At 36.7% G+C, this 19,502-nt stretch overlaps 1 protein-coding gene across 3 annotated transcripts in view; it reads right to left on the reverse strand.

Moving 5' to 3' along the window:
- USP47 (ubiquitin specific peptidase 47) overlaps positions 1-19,502 on the reverse strand; it is a 114,696-nt gene that overhangs the window by 79,212 nt on the left and 15,982 nt on the right. For all 3 annotated transcript variants that reach the window (XM_010830624.1, XM_010830622.1, XM_010830621.1), the window contains exon 2: positions 5,266-5,325. In XM_010830624.1, coding sequence (XP_010828926.1) covers positions 5,266-5,325 — 60 coding nt within the window. The remainder of the gene's footprint in view (positions 1-5,265; positions 5,326-19,502) is intronic.

The following is a 19,502-nucleotide window of genomic DNA, read 5'->3' on the forward strand; positions in this document are numbered from 1 at the left end:
AGCCCATAAAGACAGTTTACCTGGGCAATTTTCAGTTGAAAACAACAAAATCTGACCCTTAAAAATGTGTCACTACTATGCCAGCACGGTTATATCTAGCATTTCTGGGTTTCCTGATGAAACAGAAAGGGAAGTGTATAGAAATGCAATGAGGATTATCTCAGACCGCAAAACCCGTAACTAAAGGATATAAGCAATCAGGCACCCTGATCTTTATGTTGTCCTTGTCATACCCGCAGACTCAATGTCCAAAAACCCCATTTACCCCATTTATCAGTGTGTTAGGAGCTAACAAGCTTACCCAAAGAGACTAGCCAGCAGAGGGGTAAAGGTAAGCCAGGAAAAAATACTTTTCTATTATCAATGTACAAGGAATTAGGATCACAAATTTTTTTCATTCTTTTTCATCTAGCCCGTAAATCTGAGAAGAAAAATTTTGAAAAAGATTTTCTCAAGGAAGCTATGCATTACCTCAAGCTGTTAAAGGAGACTTTTTTCCTATCTTCCAGAGGGATAGTTGGCTGCTTCAGACACTAGTGAAATAAGTTCTTTCCCTCCTCCTGTAATGCCCAACTCAATGAATGGTACCATCATCTACAGACTGCTGAAACCAGACAGGTAAGCATATTCTTCATTTCTTCCTTGTTCTTCACCTCGCATAATTACCAAATTCTATCATTTCTACCATCTGAATATCTCTTGAACTATTCCTTTCCTCTTTATTCCTGCCTGCAGTAATCAGAATCTTACATTAAGATATGGCAATAGTTTCTCTCACTCTTATCTTCCTTCAATCTAGAACTGAATTTTAATATGCAAATCTGATTATGTAAATATCTTCCTTTCCCTCAGTGTCTAGTGAGGCAGTTATTTCCTCTCACCATCCCCACAAAAGGCTTTTGCACAAATGTGAACTGTACAAACCGGTACTGCATACAAGAATGTATTTCTTTCCTTCTTAAAAAAAAACAGAAAACAAAAACACAATAATATCATCCTCAGTCTTTTGCTGCTTCTATATTATCCATTTTAAAATAAGAATACTTATTATCACTGATGAGTACTGTAGACAGAACAGCCACAGTTTTTGTTTGGTAAGGTAATATAATCATTAATTAGTTTCTGCCATATATCAATATAATTTGGGATTTGTAAAAGATTACTTAAACTAAGGTTAATCCAGATAGTTTAGAACAGAAGTAAGTTGCCATAAAAGAAGTATATTGTTTAAGACTGGCTAGCACTGTATTTCACACAAATCAAGATATTTAACTACCAATAATACCCCTTTAAAAACAAAGAAAAATACACTTTTAATCAAACAAACAGGATAATAAAAAAGTCTTCAGCTGAAAACTTAGGATGTTATATTAACACTTGCAATAGATGGTTTTACACATTTTAATGTCAAACTGAGAAATATAAAATGGACCCTTTTTAAACTCTGGTTTACAATAAAGGAAGGAGAAACTCAAAAACAATTTCAACTACAAAAGATCTGCTTTCACAGTTTCAATAGTATACTTCAGAGGTAGACTCAAGTCTTCCAGGTGAAAAGCACTATTGTGGCCAGATTTTAAAGCTTCAGATAAGTTTGAGTTAAAGGTCGAAGGAAGAGAACTCTACCTAACAATTCAGGAATCACAAACACTGGAATAGCAGTATACTTAATGGTGATATGACACCATCATATGGCCATCAGCAATTCCTGGTTCTTCCCTAAATAAGTGAGTACAAGGTACAGGCACTCCAGCCTCCTCTCCCACATCCAGATGTTGGTAAAATTAGCCCCAGTGGAATCTCATCTGAAGGCTAAGTGTACTGTAGTAAACACAAAAGCTAATTTTATGTATGCCTTTTATTCTTTTTAATAACAACAACTTTCTTTTCTGTGCACTGCATGTTAAGAATTTTTGTTTCTTTAAAAAAAAAAATAGGAAGAGTATGAAGGAAAAAGTGGAAATTAACTCTAATTCATAACACAGGTAACTGTGAACATTTTGGTTTATATTCTTCCAAATATTTTTCCTACACATACACAAACGGATATATACATGCATGCTTTTAAAACACAAATGTTCAGATAGAATATATATGCTGTTTTGAAATGTCTTTCTTCACTTATACACATATAATCTTTCCTTGTCAAGTTTTTTCTAACTCATCGTTTTAACAACTGAATAGTATTTTATTACACGGATTAATAATAATTTGTTCCATCAATTTTATTTTACTGACTCTTAAGCTAGACTTTTTTTACACTTTAGAAATAATTTTATGATGAATATCTATATAAAATTTTGTGCATTTTTCTGTTTCCTTAAGCTTCCTGTAAGAATTTCTAGGTCAATCACATATTGCTCTTAAATTCAATTCTAGGATAATTTAAACACGCTTTGGTCTTCTTTAAAGTTCTAAGATAGCCACAAGTAAATTCTATGACTTTATACTCAACCTCCTGGCCCATTTTTCAGTCCGAACTTAATCTACTATATGGCTATCATCCATGGATTACATGTGAATTTTTGTTACCATGAAAGCCAACACTAATTACACTGAAGCAAAATCTCTTTCCTCCTCTTGCCTCCCAATTTAGCAACTAATAAGAAAAAAAAATCTTTTTCCCAATTTTAAGGTTTCATCAATAAGGTGTACCAATCTTAGCTTTCCAAGAGGGATATAAAAAAAAACAACTCTACAACATTATACTAAACATACAAATTTCCAAAATACTTAAAATGTAAAAAAGTATTTCTTAGAATTAGGAAAATAGGGGTGTCCTCTTTTTTCTTAATTTCTTTGGACCTCTACCCCTGACTGATCCTACTTATGCCCAAAGCAAAAAACACCACCATCTTGAGGTGAATTAAAGATGGCTACACATTCTTTGCCATTCTTTTTCCTCTTCCAATGAATCTGGGCTGGCCTTGTGACCAACTAGGACCAACAGAATGTGACAGAAGTGATTCTGTGTGAGTTAAAGCAGGAAACGTCTGGTTTTGGATCTCTTGGAATGTTCCTCTTATAAGTCAGCCAAGCAAAAAAAATTCATTTACCCTGGGATCACCACACAGAAAATGGCCACTTGGTGGAGCACTGGGGTGGCTGCTAAGTGAGAAAAGCCTTCTTGGACATTCCATCTAAAGCTAGTCACCAACCAAATGCAGCCAAGTAATGATCCCAGATAATGCTATGTGGAGTGGAAAACTGACTGGTTAAGCCTTTGCCCAAATCCCATCTCAAAGAATTGTGAACAAATAAACTAGCTGTTTTAAGCCATAATGTTCTGGAGCAGACTGTTCCACAGTAATAGATAACAGAATACACTCAAGCACATGCATGCGCTGGTAGGGAGAAAGATGTGGCAGCATTAGTGACGGCGGCTGGTAGTGGGAAGGTGTCCATTTAAATACTACACCTAACATTAAGGTACAGCATCTGAACACACACCTTAATTTAGGGAAGGGAGCACAATTTTCAAGTTAGTGAAAGTTCTATAATGAATAAGAGACAACAGTTTAAAAAAAAATGCAAAGTTTTAGAAAAACCTAAAGCATGTCCCACTTGAGAAAATATTTCATCTATATTTGGTGAGCTATTAGAGAGGCATAACATTCTCTACAAAGAAAATCTAGTCAATTACAAAAAAGGTACAAAGCATAAAATTAAGATTACTTACTTTGTGAGCAACTCACAGTAATATTACATTTGTGAGAAAAAGGGGACAGTCAACAGAAGTTATATTAACACTGTAAGCTGAGAGAGTGATCTGTCTTTATGCTCTCTGTAGAAATAGATTTCCTAGCAAAGCCTGAAAAAAAGAATCCTTGAAAAAACAAATAAAAATGATAGCCTTATTTACAAAAGGTAAAATATACTGGGATAAAAACACTGCAAATATATGGTCCGTCCAAAGATTAGGATCACTGTCAGAACATCTAGAAGTGGTCAACACAGATAGTCCTTCTGCCCAAGAAGTCTCTGAGTCTGCTAAAGGGGTGTGTGCCTCTCAAGTCATCTTATCTCCTATTCTGGGCATTTTGAACAGTTCTAAGTTCAAATCTGTGTTCTATGAAGTTAATATCATAACATTTGTTTCACAAAAAAAAAATTCCTACATATTTCTTACTAAAAAACACAAAACAAGGTGCACAATTAATGCGTATATTTAAAATGGTGTTCACACACAGAAAAATTAATATCAAACAAAATTCAAAGCTATCAAGATTAAGATTTTTCTAAGAAAAAAAGTAATTTATGAAGAATTTTAAAACATTAAGAACCTCTTCACCTCTAAGTCTGTCAACCCATTTTCTCTCAGGACTTTCTTCTTTTCAATGTTATATACTATGGTTATAAACTTAAAAATACGTCTCCTCACACACACACACAGAGTCCACTTTATCTACTTCTTGATAAAGAAACTGCTATGAACTAAGAAATGAGGTCTTAGAAAATTACCCTTCTGGGTATCCACAGTTCATGGTTAATACACTGCCACAAACTGGAAAAAACAACTCACGGTGTAAATATTTTTGCTGACTGAAATTTATTAAATTTATCAGCCTCATTCAGATTGTCCGTTTCTACTTTAGTAAGTAACAAACAATTCCTGGGGTAGTGCTGGGAGTCTTACACAAGAAAAAGATTATTTTTAAGATCCTCCCTTCATTTTATTTCAACTCCCCACAAAACTCTAATGTATTTTCTTTTTTTTCTAATGTATTTTCTAAGTGGTCTCTTGCCACAGATCACCTGGAGAGAATAGAAGAAATTAAATTAAGAACCTTGAGTCTAGAGATAAAGGGGTCTGAGTGAAATGAGGTATTAATAAAGGTTAGAATGGGATGCTACATCAGAGGAATGTGTAAGTTTCTAGTGCATACAGGTTGTTTTTAATTTCTATTTAAGTTTTCAAGTTAAGATTTCTGGGTCTTGACTCTGTAAATGATTAAATTAATCTCAGCACTATTAATATTTCAGAAAATAAATATATCTGTATAAAATAGACAACCACTATACCCAAAAGTCAAAACAAAGGGTTCTATAGTTTTTTACGTCATTTTCCCACCTCATTCATTTGTTAAAGACAAGGTGCTATCAGACATATATTCATTTAAGGTGACTTATTATTAAAATTAGGTAGAAATAAATAGGCAAACAACCATAAAACTTAAGACATGCCTTGTTATTAAACAAAAACATTAACATGCTGTCACTTGCTCTGCTGATTATCACACTAAAGCAATCACATCAGCAGTCTACCTGTAAAAATTTCTTCTTCATTTCATCAAAGATATTTTGTCTGCATCTCCAAAACACATCCTATGGTATATAAGAACAAAATAAATTACAAATCATTTCTTTAAAATAAAGAGATAAGACAGTGAAATGAGAACAATTAACCTAAAGGCATTTTTGCAACAAAATATGTGTGAATTAAAGTATTATTATAACATCTAAGATTTTATATATAAATTATACTTGTAATTTTAATCTTAAGCCTCAATTATTCTTGAAAGTTACTGAAAGCCTATGTTATGGTGATAAATATAATAGTAACATGGAAAACAACCACATTTTAACAGAGTGGTAGCTTCAGAACTGTGTATAAATCAAATGTTCTAAGTCACATACTTTCCTAGTTTTATTGAGATATAATTAATGCATAACTCTGTAATAGTTTGAAGGTGTACAACATAATGATTTGATAAAAGTATATATTCCAAAATGATTAATTACTACAATAAGTTAACACCTATCATCTGACAATAGTTACAATTTTGTGTTGAGAACTTTTAAGTCCTGTTATCTTAACAATTTTCCACTATACAATACAGTATTGTTAACTACAGTCATCACACTGTATATTACATTCAGAACTTATAAGTAGAAGTCTATACCAGTTATCTATAGGATAACCTATCATCAAGACATAATCTCTTGAAAAATCTTGGTTTAACATTCTACACTTTTTCTGTATAAATTTTGTTTTTCTCCACCTTCTTTAATTAATAAAAGGAAACCAACATATTGTTTTAAAAGGTGCTTTTTATCATGCAGAGGCTTCCCTGGTAGCTCAATCGGTAAAGAGTCTGCCTGAAGTGCAGGAGACCTGGGTTCGATCCCTGGGTTGGGAAGATCCCCCTGGAGAAAGAAATGGCAAACCACTCCAGCATCCTTGCTTGGAAAATCCCATGGACAGAGGAGCATGGTAGGCTGCAGTCCATGGGATCACAAAGAGTCGGGCATTCACAATAGCTTAGATACTATTCTACATCAATTAAAAATCTTTACAGTTTTCTTTTACAATAGAAATATGTTTCTACTATAATGGTAGTACATATTTTTTGACAAGCAAGTCTAAAATAACTCTTATAGCACTTATTAACAATTTGATATATATCCTATTAGATCCTCTCCATTCTATGAATATTAAAAACTATTAACCAAAAGAATCATTCTGAACACCACCATTTAAATTCTGTTCCTTTCCCCTCAACACTCACTTATCTTTCTGGGCCAAAACACTGAGTTTGAAAACTGCAGTGTTCCATTATACAGTCCAATCAAAATTTATTTAACTATTCTGTTAATGGACATTCAGACACTTTCAAATTTCCACTATAGCTTTGCTTATTTGTACAGTTTTCCCTGAAGAATACTGCCTAAAGAAAGAATTGGTATATCAAAGTTTACATATTCATTTTTATGATTTTTATGAATTTTTATGATTTTTTGATACCTGGCACCAATAGGTTGACTATTTCTTCCACAAATAAGAATTAAACTACAACTATCTGTCAAACACTGTTTTAGGCGCTGAGAAAATAGCGGTGAATAAAAGCCCTTGCCTTCAAGGAGTGGAGTGGACACTGCACAAGGGAATTCAGCAATAAACAAGTCTAAGGCATCAGGTCGGAGAAGGCAATGGCACCCCACTCCAGTACTCTTGCCTGGAAAATCCCATGGACGGAGGAGCCTGGTAGGCTGCGGTCCATGGGGTTGCTAAGAGTCAGACACGACCGAGTGACTTCACTTTCATGCATTGGAGAAGGAAACGGCAACCCACTCCAGTATTCTTGCTTGGAGAATCCCAGGGAAGGTGGAGCCTGATGGGCTGCTGTCTATGGGGTCGCACAGAGTCGGACACGACTAAAGCGACTTAGCAGCATCAGCAAAGCATCAGGTAACCACTAGCCTCAGACTCTTTCCATTTCTGTACACTGTACTGTATGTATCATGCTCTTCCTTTAGATATCCTTACCTTCTTTTCACAAATTATCATTGTAGTGGCTTTACACTTGATCTTAGCCAAAAGGCCAGGAAGTGATGTGTGGTGGTTTAAACAAGTGTCCACAAATTCTCTGACATGCCTCCCAGCAAGATTAGGAGTCTAATTCCAGTTCCTTTTAATATGGGCTAGCCGGTGTGACTTTCTATGATACATAACATTACTTTCAAGATTGGGTTAGAAAAGGCAATAAAGCTTCTTCCTGGCTTTCCCTCAGATGCTCATCCTTGGAATTTGGCCACTATGCTGTGTAGGAGCCAAGCAGCCATATGAGAAGGTCATGTGTAGAAGTTCTAACCACAATCCAACTGAGATGCCATCTGGCAACTAGCATCAAGCACCATACATGTGAGGAAGCATTCAGATGATTCCAACCCCCAGACTTTCAGATGCCCCTACTGACGCCAAGCAGAGCAGAACAAGCTGTCCCTGTCCAGGTTTGCCCAAGTTGCACATTCATGAGCAAAAGTCATTGAGTGTGTGGATATGCAAAAGATAATCAAAAGAGCCAATTTCTCAAACTCTCTTCTCACCATTCAATTTAAAATTGCAATCCTCTTCACCTCCCTTTCTCGCTTCAGGTTTCTCCACAGCACTTTAGCCACCTGATATATCTGTTTATGTTATTATTTATTGTTAACTCCAAAAAACTTCCACTATGAGGCGAAATAAAATAGCAGATTGGATTTACCTATGAGCCGAAATAAAATAGCAGATTGGATTTACCTTCTCCACTTTAAACAACTAAAAAGAAGAGATGAAATATATAAAACAATAGTTTAAAAATATTAAGTAACAGATAACACAGGATAGTGATCCCTGTGGAAAGAGAAACAAACACTGTAAGCTACCTTGGCAGAAGAACCCAGCTAGAGTTCAGCAATCTCCCTGAGCTGAAAAGAAGAGGCTAGAAATTCAAGTGGGTCAATTCAGCTAGAATTGACACAGCAGAATATTGAAGAGAGGAAAGATGTGCAAATAGCATGCTCCAGAGGTATGTAATGGCCCTCCCTGAGTATTCAGTTGAGTACTCATCAACATATACATGTGAAGAAACTACCTAGGCAAGGGAAAGAACCAAGGAAAGAATCCCTGAGCTCACTTCAGTTCCCACCAGCCAGAGTGAAAAGAAAATCATAATACATAGGCATCAGATAAGAGCAGACAGAAGAGTATTGTCTCAGCAGTAGAACCAAATTAGGCCTTATCTAAAGGTTATTCTGGGGGGCTTCCTTCGTGGCTCAGGGGTAAAGAATCCGCCTGCCAATGCAGGAGACACAGGTTCAATCCCTAGTCCAGGAAGATCCCACATGCTGCAGAGCAACTAAGGCTGTGTGCCACAACTACGGAGCTTGTGTTCTAGATCCTGGGAACCGCAACTACTGAGCCCACGTGTCCTAAAGTCTGTGCTCCACAACAAGAATGGGAAGCGCACAAACTGTGATGAAAAGTAGCCCCTGCTTGCCACAACTAGAGAAAAGCCAGAGCAGCAACAAAGTACCAGCACAGCCAAAAGTAAATACAAAAATAAAAATAAAATAAAGGCTATTCTGGGTCAATCTTAAAATACTAAAAAGCAAGCCTCAAAAGGCTCAAAACGTTTACAAGTAAATTCACACTGTCAGAGAACAAAGCTCAAGAATATCTATGGAAATAATATACCCAGTACTCATCAACATAAAAATCACAGTGTTTGGCATCCAATTTAAAATTAACAGGCATGCATCAAAGTAGGAAAGGATGACCCATCCCTAATGAAGTAGAAAAATCAACCCAGATATAATACAGATGATATAATTAGTAGGCAAGAATATAAAAAGTTTTAAACTATACTCTGTATTTTAAGAAGGTACAGGGAAGTATGTAAAAGGAAACAAAAGATATATTAAAGATTCAACTCAGGAGGAGACAAGATGGCAGAGAAGAAGGAATTGCACTCTCGTCCTCTCATGGAAACACCAAAACCACAACTAACTGCTGAATGACCATCGACAAAAAAGACTGGAACCTACAAAAAAAAATGATATTCTACACCCAAAGACAAACAAGAAGCCACAGTGAGATGGTAAGAGGGGTGCTTTCACAATATAATTAAATCCCACACCGACCGTGTGATGACCCACAGACTGAAGGATAACTGTATTTCAGAGGTTCTCCTACAGGAGTGAGTTCTGAGCCTCCTGTCAAGCTCCTCGGCCTGGGGGTCTGGCACTGGGCACATTCCCCAGGGCATCTGGCTTTGAAGGCCAGCAGCGCCTGAGTGCAGGAGCTGCGCCGGTCTGGGGGAAACAGAGACGCCACTCTAGGACGGTGCACCCAAGATTTCACATGCACTAGAATGGGGCAGGGCAGTGACTCCCTGGGAGCCTGCGCCACATGCGCCTGCAGATGTTAAAGGCTCTCTTGGGGAGGCGTGGGTTGACTGTGGCTCACTGCGGGAACAGAGACACTGGTGGCAGAGGCCCCAGGGAATACACATCAGTGTGAACTCTCGTGTAGGTCACCATTTTGGCACCGAGACCTGACCCCGTCCTACAGCCTGCAGTCTATGTGCTGAGACCCCTCAAGCCAAACAACCAACAAGGTGGGAACATGGCACCACTCATCAGCAACAGCTTGCCTAAAGTCTGTCCTGAATGCACAGACACCTCTAAACACACCCCTAACACACCATGCCCACCAGAGGGACAAGAACAAGCTCCAGGAAGCTGGAGTAGCAATACTCAAATCAGACAAAATGGACCTTAAAATAAAGACTATCATGAGAGAAAAAGAAGGACACTACATAATGATCAAGGGATCAGTCTGAGAAGATGTAACAATCATAAATATCTATGCAACCAGCATAGGAACACCTCAATATATCAGGCAAGCCATAAAAGGAAAAATTGACAGTAACACAATAATAGTGGGGGGCTTTTTATATCAGTGGACAGATCATACAAACAGAAAATCAATATGGAAAAACAGGCTTTAAATGATGAATTAGATCAGATGGACTAATTGATAATTACAGAACATTCCATCCGAAAGCAGCAGAATACACATTCTTCTTAAGTGCACAAGGAACATTCTCCAGGATAGATCATATGCTGGGCCACAAAGCAAATCTTGGTACATTTAAGAAGACTGACATCATATGAAGCATCTTCTCAGACCACAACACTAATGATTAGAAATCAACTAAAAGAAAAAACCGCAGAAAAAACAGACACATGGAGGCTAAACAACATGTTACTAAGCAACTAATGGGTCACTGAAGAAATCAAAAAGGAAATAAAAAATACTTAGAGACAAATGAAAATGAAAACACAATGATCCAAAAACTCTGGAACACAGCAAATGCAGTTTTAAGAGGGATATTCATAGCAATACAATCCTACAGCAGGAAACAAGAAAAATCTCAAATCAACAACCTAATCTTATCCAAAGCAACTAGAGAAAGAACAAAATCAAACACTAGTAGAAGGAAAGAAATCATAAAGATGAGAGCAAAAATAAAAGAATTAGAGACAAAGAAAACAACAGAAAAGAGTAATGAAATCAAAACTTGGTTCTCTGAAAAGAGAAATGAAACTGATAAACCTTTAGCCAGATTCATTAAGAAAAAAATGGAGAGGGGTCAAATCAATAAAGTTAGAAATGAAAAAGGAGAAGTTACAGCTTACACCACAGAAATACAAAGGACAAGCAACTGTAAGCCTATACAACATTTTTGAAATGATCAAATATAGAAATGGAAAACAGATCAGTGATTGCCAGGAATTAAAGGGGCTGGGACTGGGAGAGGAGTGAGTGTAGTTGTAAAAGGGCATCGTGAGAGACCCTTGTGGAGATGAAAATGTGCTGCATCTTGACTGTATCAATGCCAATATCTTGAGTGTTATATTGTACTAGAGTTTACTTGGTATTACCATTAGAGGGAACTGGGTAAAGAGTACACCATGTCTCCTTTTTATTTCTCAGAACTACAGGTGAAGCTACAATTAACTCTAAATTGAAAGCTTAATTTAAAGATAATACACCTGCCTATTCTACTACTCTTCTACCTCTCTTTTCCTAGATACTAAAAGAGGATGGCCTGTTTTATACCTTGGAGTGTAACAGGGGTGTTACTCCTGAGAACGTGTAGCCACAGACTGGCCCTCAGGCTGGTTACAATCCCAATTCACACTATCTGGGCAGTAAAAAAAAAAAAAAAAACTTTGAAAATGGTTCTAGAATAGTAGTACTCCGAGGTAAATGGCAGAAACAGTAACAGTTTTCTTCTGGAAGAAGCTATCTGTATTCCAGAGCTCAAACAATTTCCATAAAAATTATTCCTGGGACTTCCCTATTGACCCAGTGGCTAAGACTCTGTGCTCACAATGCAGCGGGACTAGGTTCGATTCGTGGTCAGAGAACTAGATCCCACATGCCACAACCAAAGACCCCACTTGATGCGACAAGGACCAAAGATCCTGTGTGCCACGCTTAACACCCAGCACAGCCAAATAAATTAAAGAAAGAAATTTCTTAAATATTCTCATAATCACAAGACAAATGAACAGCTCCAAAAAAATTTTAAACCGCTAAATATATAATGAAAAAGGAATCATGAGGGTCAGCAAGGAATAAAACACAGCAATAACGTATGAAAAAATGTTCAATATTGAAACTATCAGCAACAGGGGCTTCCCTGGTGGCTCAGTGGTAAAGAATCCACCTGCCAATGCAGGAGACAGGGGTTCTATCCCTGGTCTGGGAGGATCCCACATGCCACAGAGCGACTAAGCCCGAGTGCCACAACTACTGAGCCTGTGCTCTAGAGTCCAGGAGTCACAACCACTGAGCCCACATGACGCCACTACTGAAGCCCGTGCACCCTAGAGCCCAAGAGAAACTACTGCAATGAGAAGCCCACACACCGCAACCAGAGAGTAACCCTTGCTCACCACAACCAGAGAAAAGCCTGTGTGGCAACGAAGACCCGGCATAGCCAAAAAATAAAATAAAAAGAAAGTTCGAAACTTCATAATTTCAACATTATAAAACATTATAAAAAGAAACACATATAACATGTTTCAAGAAATAACAAAGACCTTTGAGTTCATGAGTAGACGTTGGCAATTAGCAGACTTTTCTTAAAATTTATTTTTAACTGGAGGATAATTATTTTATAATGTTGTGTTCATTTCTGCCATACAACAACATGAATCAGTCATAAGTATACATACGTCCCCTCCCTCTGGAACCTCCCTCCCATGCCCCACCCCATCCCACCCCTCTAGATGTCACAGAGTACTGGGTTGAGCTCCCTGCGTTACATAGCTAACTTCCCATTCGCTCTCTATTTTACATGTGGTAATGTGTATGTTTCAATGCTACTCTCTCAATCTGTCCTGCCTTCTCCTTTCCCTGCTATGTCCTAAGTCTGTTCTCTATGTCTGTATCTCTATTCCTGACCTGCAAATAGGTTCACCATTTTTCTAGACTCCATAGATACGTGTTAATATATGATATTTGCTTTTCTCTTTCTGATTTACTTCACTCTGTATAAAAAGACTCCAGATTTATCCACCTCATGAGAACGGACTCAAATTTGTTCCTCTTTACAGCTCTTTATAAATGGAGCAATACTCCATCTTTATACATATACCACAACTTCCTTTATTCCACTACTGGGCATATACCCAGAGAAAACCATAATTGAAAAAGACACATGTACCCTGAGGTTCACTGCAGCAATATTTACAATAGCCAGGACATGGAAGCAATGTAGATCTCCACCAACAGACGAATGGATAATTAGCAGACTTATAAAAGCACCAAACAGAATTTCTAGAAAAAAGATCTGTCACAGCAAGACTGCAAACAAAAGATCTAATATTTGTATAATCCAAGTCCTGTAAGCAAAGAAGAAAGAGGGTGAGCCTAAAAAAGCATTCGGAGAAGTAATGGCTGAAATCATCCCAAATTTGCAAAAGACAGGGAGTTCCCTGTGGTCCAACAGTTAGGATTCTGGATCTTTCATTTTCTGAGCCTGGATTCAGTCCCTGGTTGGGAGAAGGAACTCATCCCATGGATTGCACAGTATGGCCAAAAAAAAAAAAATGCAAAATGCAAAAGACATAAAACTACACAATCAAGAAGCTGAGTGAATCCCAAAGAGGATAAACCCAAAGAAAATGACAGAAAGACACATCTTAATCAAGCTCCTTGAAAACTAAAGACAAAGAGGAAGATTTTGAAAGTAGTGAGAGAGAAACACCATCTATGAGGCCAAAACAATCAAATGTAGCATGTTTCTCACCAGAAATTACAGAGACACAATATTTTCTAAGTGCTGAAAGAAAAGGACTGCCAGTTTAGAATTCTGTTTCCAGCAAAAATACCCTTCAGGAATGACAGGAAAACCAAAACATTTCAGATGAAGGAAAACTAAGGGATATGTTGTTGAGAGATCTACCCTAGAAGAACTGCTAAAGGAAGTTCTCTGAACAGAAATGATTAGAATATTAAGAACTCATTTTGTATTTAAAATAAAATATGAATACCATATTCTATGATAACATATGTGCTACTTTATATAAGTAATTAGAGTATTACCTTGATTACATGCTTACATGCTCAGTCGCTTCAGTCATGTCTGACTCTGTGCAACCCTAAGGAGCCTGCCAGGCTCCTCTGTCTGTGGGATTCTCCAGGCAAGATACTGGAGTAGGTTGCCATGCCCATGCCCGCCTCCAAGGGCTGTTCCTGACCCAGGGATCAAACCTGAGTCTCTATGTCTCCTGCACTGGCAGGTGATTTCTTTACCACTAGTGCCGCCAACACACAGGCGAAACTCTAAACTACACTAATGATTTAAAACTGACTCAATGTGGTGGTTCGGAAAAGGCAATGGCACCCCACTCCAGTACTCTCGCCTGGAAAATCCCAAGGACGGAGGAGCCTGGTGGGCTGCCGTCTATGGGGTTGCACAGAGTCAGACACGACTGACGCGACTCAGCAGCAGCAGCAGCAATGTGGTGGTTGGCTTGTTTCCATAAAAAGCTAGACATCATGAATGTCAAGTCTCCTGTCATCCCACTATCTGTGCTGCAAAATCAAATTTAACTTACATCATTTCGGTTCACAAAAAGTTTTTCAAAAATGTGACCTTCTATGAGTGCTAAAACTGCCTACTGATCTGGTAATTTCACTTCTGCATATATAACCAAAAGAACTGAAAGCAAGGACTCAGATATCTGCACACCCATGTTCATAGCAGCATTATTCACTAAGGCCAAAAGGTAGAAGCAACCCAAGAGTCCCGTCGGTGGATGAGTGGAAACAAATCCAATATATACAAACAGAGGAATAATATTAAGCTTTACAAAATGTATGACATATCCTACAAAATGGACAAACCACGAGGAAATTATGCTAACAGGAATAACTCTGTCATAAAAGGACAAATATAGTATGTTTCCACTTACATGAAATACCTAGAATGGTCAAATTCATTGAGAGAGAAAGCAGAAAGGTGGTTGGCAGAGACTGAGAAGGGGAAGCAGGTAGGGGAATGGAAGTTATTGTTAAATGAGCACAGTTTTGCAAGATGACAAGATTTCTGTGGATGGATGATGGTAAGTAGCAAATGACATTAATGTACTTAATATCCCTGAAATGTACACTTAAAAATGTGATGGGAAATTTTATGTTATATATATTTTACTACAACTTTTTAAAATATAAAAATTAAAAGAGAACTTATGACTAAAATTTGTGGAAGCAGCAAAAACTGTCTGCAAATTGGGTTTCCAATGATTCTGTATTACAGACACATAATATGCATGAAATATATTATGGATATATGTAAATATATATATGAACACAAAATTAATTCCTATTTTTTTCTTTTAAACAAAAAAAATTATTTTTGCCTATTGATTAAGGATTTACAAATAATTTGAGTGTATATATACATACATGTAGGGCTTCCCTGGTGGCTCAGTGGTAAATCCTCCTGCAATGCAGGAGACGTGGGTTTGATCCCTAGATGGGAGATCTTCTAGAGAATGAAATGACAACTAATTCCAGACAGAGGAGCCTGGCAGGCTACACTCCATAGGATCACAAAAGAGATGGACATGACTTGGTGACTAACAAAGATATTTAGGTTGGTGAAAAAGTAACTGTGGTTTTGGACCGTCAATTTAAATTATAACTAGGTTCAAACACATCTTCATTAATCGAAATAGGAATCATTACAATCAACAAATTTTGCTATCAAGAAATAAGTTTGTTTATTCCTGTAGCATTAAAAACCTGTGCTTTGGGATTTGACAAACTCTTGGAAAGCATTTTCTGCCTCTTGCTGGTTGTGGAAGCATTTTCCCTGCAAAAAGTTGTCAAGATACTTGAAAAAACGGCAGTTGGTTGGTGAGAGGTCAGGTGAATCCAGCGGATGAGGCAAAACCTCACAGCCCAGTCCGCTCAACGCTTGAAGCACTGGTTGTGTGGCACGCAGTCAGGATTGGGCCCATCCTGTTGGCAAATGCCAGCTGCAGGCGCTGGCAGCTTTTGGTGCATCTCAGAGATTTGCTGACCATACTTCTTGGACGTAATGGTTTCACCAGGATTCAGAAAACTGTCATAGATCAGATGGGCAGCAGACCACCAAACAGGGACCATGACCCTTTTTTTGGTGCAAGTTTGGCTTTGGGAAGTGCTCTGGAGCTTCTCAGTCCAAACACTGAGCTGGTCACCACTGGCCGTTGTATAAAATCCACTTTTTGTTGCACTTCACAATCCAATCAAGAAAATGTTCATTGCTGTTGCACAGAATAAGGTGACAACTTAAACAGCGATTTTTTAAATTTTCTGTCAGCTCATGAGGTCAGCTCACTTATCAAGTTTTTTCACCTTTCCAATTTGCTTCAAATGCCTAACGAACATGCTGAGTTCTTCAGCAACTTCTCATGTATATACAGGTATTCTGAAATTTTTAATAGCTATCATTTAAATATACCACATTTCCTATTCTAAGTCCTTCAGGGAATTCTCTAAACAAAATATATTCATTCAGGAAAATAACTTCATAATACATTATAGCTGATGCTTTTGGAAGCACAGCGTGCTCTTAAAACTTCTAAGTAAATTTTTAAAAGTTTAATTGATTTTATAAACTCCGAAAAGTTTCCGAACTGATTAAAAAAAATTTCTTTACTGCAAAGACTTTTGACTATTTAAAAGGAAGTTTGATAATATATTTAATTTGACAGTTAAGAAGCAATCAATCAGATGATTCATCACACACAACATGGAACTATAATACATATTTAAAGATGGATGGACCTTTGGACATCAGATCAAGCTCTTTACTTTATAGATGTACAAGAAATTCAGAAACCTTAAGTGACATGCCTAAGGTCCCATACGAACACAGATCTCTTAAGAAATACAAATTTTCTGATGACTTCATAATGTTGAAATATTTGTGTCATTAAAATTATAATAATAGTATTTTTCCTCTCACTTTTATCCTAAACTATTCCCACTTTTGCCATACTCATTTAATTGCTGTTATACTACTGTTAACTGGTAACCCACTAATGTTTAGGTGTCTAAACTTAGAAACTAAACAAACTACTCTCTGGAGGATGCACAGTGTGTCCTTTACTATTCCTGTTATCTTTATTTTTGATTACAGCTACGTTTTCTTCTGTGAGTAGGCTGTTTTGATAAGCAGTGACTCAGCTTGTGATACAACTGACTTGTTTACAAGTCTTGAAATGTTCCACTGCATTATTACTAAATCAAAGCAGCTTGTTTATATTATCTGTAATCATGCCTTTTATTTAGAAGCATGGATAATAAATTTTATAATACTCCGAACATGAAATTGTCAACCAAAAAAAAAGTTATTTAATACTATTTAAAGACTTTATTTCCTATTGGACTAGTCTACAGTGCAGAGTAATGTGGTGCAGATGCTAGTCTAGAACCCTTAAGTCAAGGTGGCTACTTTCCTTTCACTGTGTAATCCTATGCAAGTCACTTATTCTGACTTGCAGGGTCCACAAAGAGTTTTTACCAAAAATCAAAAGACAGAATATGTTGAAAATGCTCTATAATTATAATAATAAAATATATCATAAAATCATACAAAATATATTATCCTAGAACTATCAGTTACCATCCTTATAACACACTATATAATTCTCAACAACAAAAATACTTATGATTTATATTATTTACAATTTCAGAAGATCTTTTTTGAGTAATAGAAATTTCATCAGACAGGGAAAATCTCCAAAGATCTTTTGTTTTCTGATCGCACAGCCTTCTTATAAAGTTTAAAAACCTACTACTGAAAAAGCAGCAAAAAAACCCTACTACTGAAAAGTTTATGTTGATTTATAATTTAGAGACAAATCCCTCATTCCCTTCTCCAGTGGATCTTCCCAACCCAGGGATTGAACCTGGGTCTCCTGCATTGCAAGTAGATTTCTCTGTTTGTGCCAGCAGGGAAGTCCATAATTTAGAGACAAATCCCTCGTTTCAGAGATGAAGAAAAAAGAAGAAAAAAAGACCCAGAAAGGATAAGCAATTAATAAGGCAAAGTCAAACCAATGAATTCTCTGATTTCCAAACTGTTATCCTCTCTACCAATCAGCTAACATATGAACCTCTTTAAGGAGTCTATCAAAATTACAGTCATACTTTTAATACAATGACTAGTTTTCTCTATGTAAATTACCAACTCTCTTAAGAATAAGTACTCTAAAAAGAGTAAAAACTCCTCTCTCTCCTAGCAGTACTAGCAAAACTTTAAATATGTAATATTGAATTAAAACATGAATTTTTAAAAAAATCAGAATTAGTAAAAAACCTCAAGCACAAGAAAAGATACTCTACATCATTAGTCATTATAGAAATGCAAATTCCAACCAGAGAGATATCACTACACACTAACTAGAATGGTTAAAAAATTAAACTGAAAAATACTGACACTGCCAAGTACCAACCTGGAGGCAGAGCAATTAGAACGTGCATACATTGCTGAATGGAATGCAAAATGGCACAGCCATTTCAGAAAAGAATCTGGGAGTTTCTTATGAAGTTAAACATACACTTACCATAGAAGACATTTGTCTACCAAAAGAAAAGCTGTACACAAATATTTGTAGCAGCTTATTCAGAATCACCCCAAACTGGAAATAACCCAAATGTCCATCAGTTAATAAATGGATAAACAATTGTGGCACTGGACAATGAAAAGGAAGCCTGCTGACACAAGCGATTAACATAGATAAACCTCATAGCTTTATGCTAGGAAGAAGTCAGACCCCAAATGCTACATACTACTTGAATTCCAGTCACATAAGGAAAGGTAAAACACGAGGGCACGAGACACATCAGCGGCTGCAAGGCCTGGAGGTGGCAGGCACATGGGCTGATTGCAAGAGGCACGAGAAAACTTTTTTTAAGGTGATGGAGATGTTTCATATCTTGATTGTAATGGTGATTATACAACTGTGTAAGCTTGTCAAAATTCATAAAACTGTATATCCTTTTAAAGGGGCAAATTTTACTGTACATAAATTATACATCAATAAACCTGACTTTTTAAAAAATGTCTCATTCTAGCTCTTCCACTACCTGAGACATTAAGTTATGGACCTTTTATAACCTTCATGTTTCCTTCCCTAAAAATGAAGGATCTGTAATACCTAACTACTACCTCCCTTCCAGTGTTAAATCCTATTCTGAGTTGTAGAAGAATTTTCTGCATCAATGTCTATTTTTCTTAGAATTCTTATCACATTTGGGTTATGCTAATGGTAAATAATGTAATAGTAAACAAATATTTCAAGATGTGAATTTAGAATGTCAAAATTAAAGCAAAGCTATTTCTTAAGAGATTTCACTGTTATGTATCTAATTTTTCACCTATTTCCTTTCATTATCACAAAGTGCTATGAACAAAGTAATAAATTACACAACTTTGTGTAAACTTAAAGGCACAAAATTAAAATACCTAAACATCTAAAAGGGCAGACATTTTTAGCTATAAAATAGAAGAAATGTACATGAATTCATAGAGTTTTTGTATATTTACAAAAGCCATACATATCTTTTATCAGATAAGTTATACAAAAATTCTACTTTCTAATGCAACCTGGAATTGGGTTGTAATCAAGAGCTCCTTCTGGTAAAATTTTATTTGGAGGATTGGGGA

The sequence above is a fragment of the Bison bison genome, unplaced genomic scaffold, assembly GCF_000754665.1.
Source record: "Bison bison bison isolate TAMUID 2011002044 unplaced genomic scaffold, Bison_UMD1.0 scf7180017864518, whole genome shotgun sequence".
Classification (NCBI taxonomy): Eukaryota; Metazoa; Chordata; class Mammalia; order Artiodactyla; family Bovidae; genus Bison; species Bison bison.